The following is a 2,108-nucleotide window of genomic DNA, read 5'->3' as shown; positions in this document are numbered from 1 at the left end:
TAATTTCCCAGCGTCCTCTCTGCCTAACGGGGCTGGCGGTCTACCTGGGGCTTTAGTAATGCCTATCCTCTTGCAACTCCTCCATCATACCACGCAACGGCACTCCTCCGGGCCTTTGCCGTCACTTGCTTCACCCAGAACTTGCTCCCTTCTTTCCTCCCTGCTTTTTCCTAGCCCATTTTATAACATTAGACAATTTAGGAGTTATCTTCTCTAGGAACCCTTTCTGGAACCTCTATAGTGGGCTAAGGTCCTCACCTCTGCATCTCATAAGCCCCTCTATAGTTACAATTATACTCAAATCGAGTTCACACAGTAGGTGTTCACTATCCACCTGTTAAATATTTCAGGTACGGACACCTTTGTTTATTTTGGATGGGACCAAGGAGCTAGTTTTTATGTGGTTTTTCAAATATTCATTTAAATCTGCGGAGTTAGAAACCCAAAAGGGCAAATTTCCTATGAAGGGGAAGGCATATTATAGTGACCAATTGTTGGAGTTCTATCCTGTGCCAGTTACTTTAACACTTTACATTAATTCTAATCTTTGCATAATTCTAATTTTCACAATATTCTTTCGAGATAGATCGTACAGCCTGTATTTTACAAGTGAGGCTAAAAATTAAATGACTCATCCGAGGTTATGCATCCGAGAGAGGGGCCCAGCTAACTCATGCCCAGCTCTGTCCAACCCAGAACCCTTTTACCCCACGATAACAAGGGGCCATTTCGAGAGACTAATCCCACTGAATCTCGGATACTGGGACTTTTGAGTGACTTTTCTTTTCTGGTAAATCACCCCCGGCAAAGAACGCGAAGAGGAAGTATAAACGGAAGACCCTTTGAGATTAGCCTGTCAGCTGAACAGCTACATTTGCCTGTATCCAGATTTACATGGGTTTTGTGAGTGGGTGAAATGAAAAACGTGCCGCTTCCATGAGGCCAAAACACTAGGCTAAAAAGCTGTTCAGGGTTCGTGTTTATCGGAATCTTTCAGCTTCATTCTTTATCGGCTTAAGGTGTTTTCGTCTACCCCTCAATAAGGGGCGGGAAAGTGCATGAGTGTGGCAGGGAAGGATACGTGGAAGAGGAAGGTTCTCCAACCAAGCGCAAATCCAGCGACTCTCCGCCTGGCGCAGTTGCCAGGACAGCGCGGCCGGAGCAGCAACGGCAGAAGCCGCACCGTCCCGGCGGCGGCTGCGAGCTCGAGTGACGCATTGCAGGTACAAACCAGCCAATCAGAGGCCGGCTCAACGACCATCGGGATACGCATCGCCGCCACGATGCTCTTCCGCGCCGCAAAGTAGCGCCCCACAGGAGCCTCTCCACCGGCCTTTTAACGGCTCGCTGGGAAATGAAACCCACTTACGTCATCCGTTCGTCCACTTTCCTTGATCCCTTGCCTCACCGACCAAATAACTGTGAAGAAAGGGGTCCCGCGAAGAGTTTGAGGGGAGGGGGTTGGCCGGGACTCGTTTGCGATGTTCCGTTATCTGGATGCGGCGGAGGGATCTGTTGGAGGGAGGTGTTTATGAGGCGCTGGGGGCGGAGGAGGAGAATTAGTCCGAGTGGAGCGAGCGAGCTGACTGGTTGTGTGGTCGCGTCTCGGAAACCGGTAGCGCTTGCAGCATGGTGAGTGCATCGCTGAGCTGCCGCCGCTGGGCCTGTGGAGGGGAGAAACTGGAGCGAATTGACTAAAGAAAGGAAACTCGCCTCCCTTACACCTTCAAGGAATGGTTTCTGCCAGGGGGATGGCGCGAAAGAGGCCAGGGATGCCCGCGACGGTTGTGTCGCAGGTGCTCCCCCACCCCCATTCTCCTCAGGGGGGCTTCCTCTAGTGAGTTGAGGGCCGGACGCACAGTTCCCGAGGTGGTGGAGCTCCTCGGGGGCTTGGCTGGAGGAGGTTGGGTCCGGGATGAGCGACAGCCCAGTGCACGGGAAGGCGAGAAAGTGAAGGAAGGGAGAGAGGGAGTGCAGAGAGCTTTCTGTCTGGCGTCTAGAAAGGTCAAACTGGGGCCGGATTCAAACCCCCCAACGGACGGTTAGTGCGGGCGCCAGGAAGCGCCTTTGTCCGCTTGCGGCCGCCATGTGCCCAGGGGGCGGGAGGA

General features: G+C 52.8%; 1 protein-coding gene across 7 annotated transcripts in view; it reads left to right on the top strand.

Moving 5' to 3' along the window:
- The first annotated feature begins 985 nt into the window (after positions 1–985).
- Positions 986–2,108, top strand: part of CALM2 (calmodulin 2 (phosphorylase kinase, delta)) — a 21,941-nt gene continuing 20,818 nt past the window's right edge. The window contains exon 1 of one of the 7 annotated variants that reach the window (XM_011965770.1): positions 986–1,632. In XM_011965770.1, coding sequence (XP_011821160.1) covers positions 1,355–1,632 — 278 coding nt within the window. In that variant the 5' untranslated portion in view covers positions 986–1,354. Of the gene's footprint in view, positions 1,797–2,006; positions 2,042–2,108 lie in introns of those variants that run through there. The other 6 variants (XM_011965773.1, XM_011965772.1, XR_001004419.1 and 3 more) reach the window with 6 other exon arrangements.

This window comes from Mandrillus leucophaeus, unplaced genomic scaffold (assembly GCF_000951045.1).
Source record: "Mandrillus leucophaeus isolate KB7577 unplaced genomic scaffold, Mleu.le_1.0 Scaffold736, whole genome shotgun sequence".
NCBI lineage: Eukaryota > Metazoa > Chordata > Mammalia > Primates > Cercopithecidae > Mandrillus > Mandrillus leucophaeus.
Note: the sequence above shows the minus strand (reverse complement) of the source record. Positions and strands in the feature narration are given on the sequence as shown.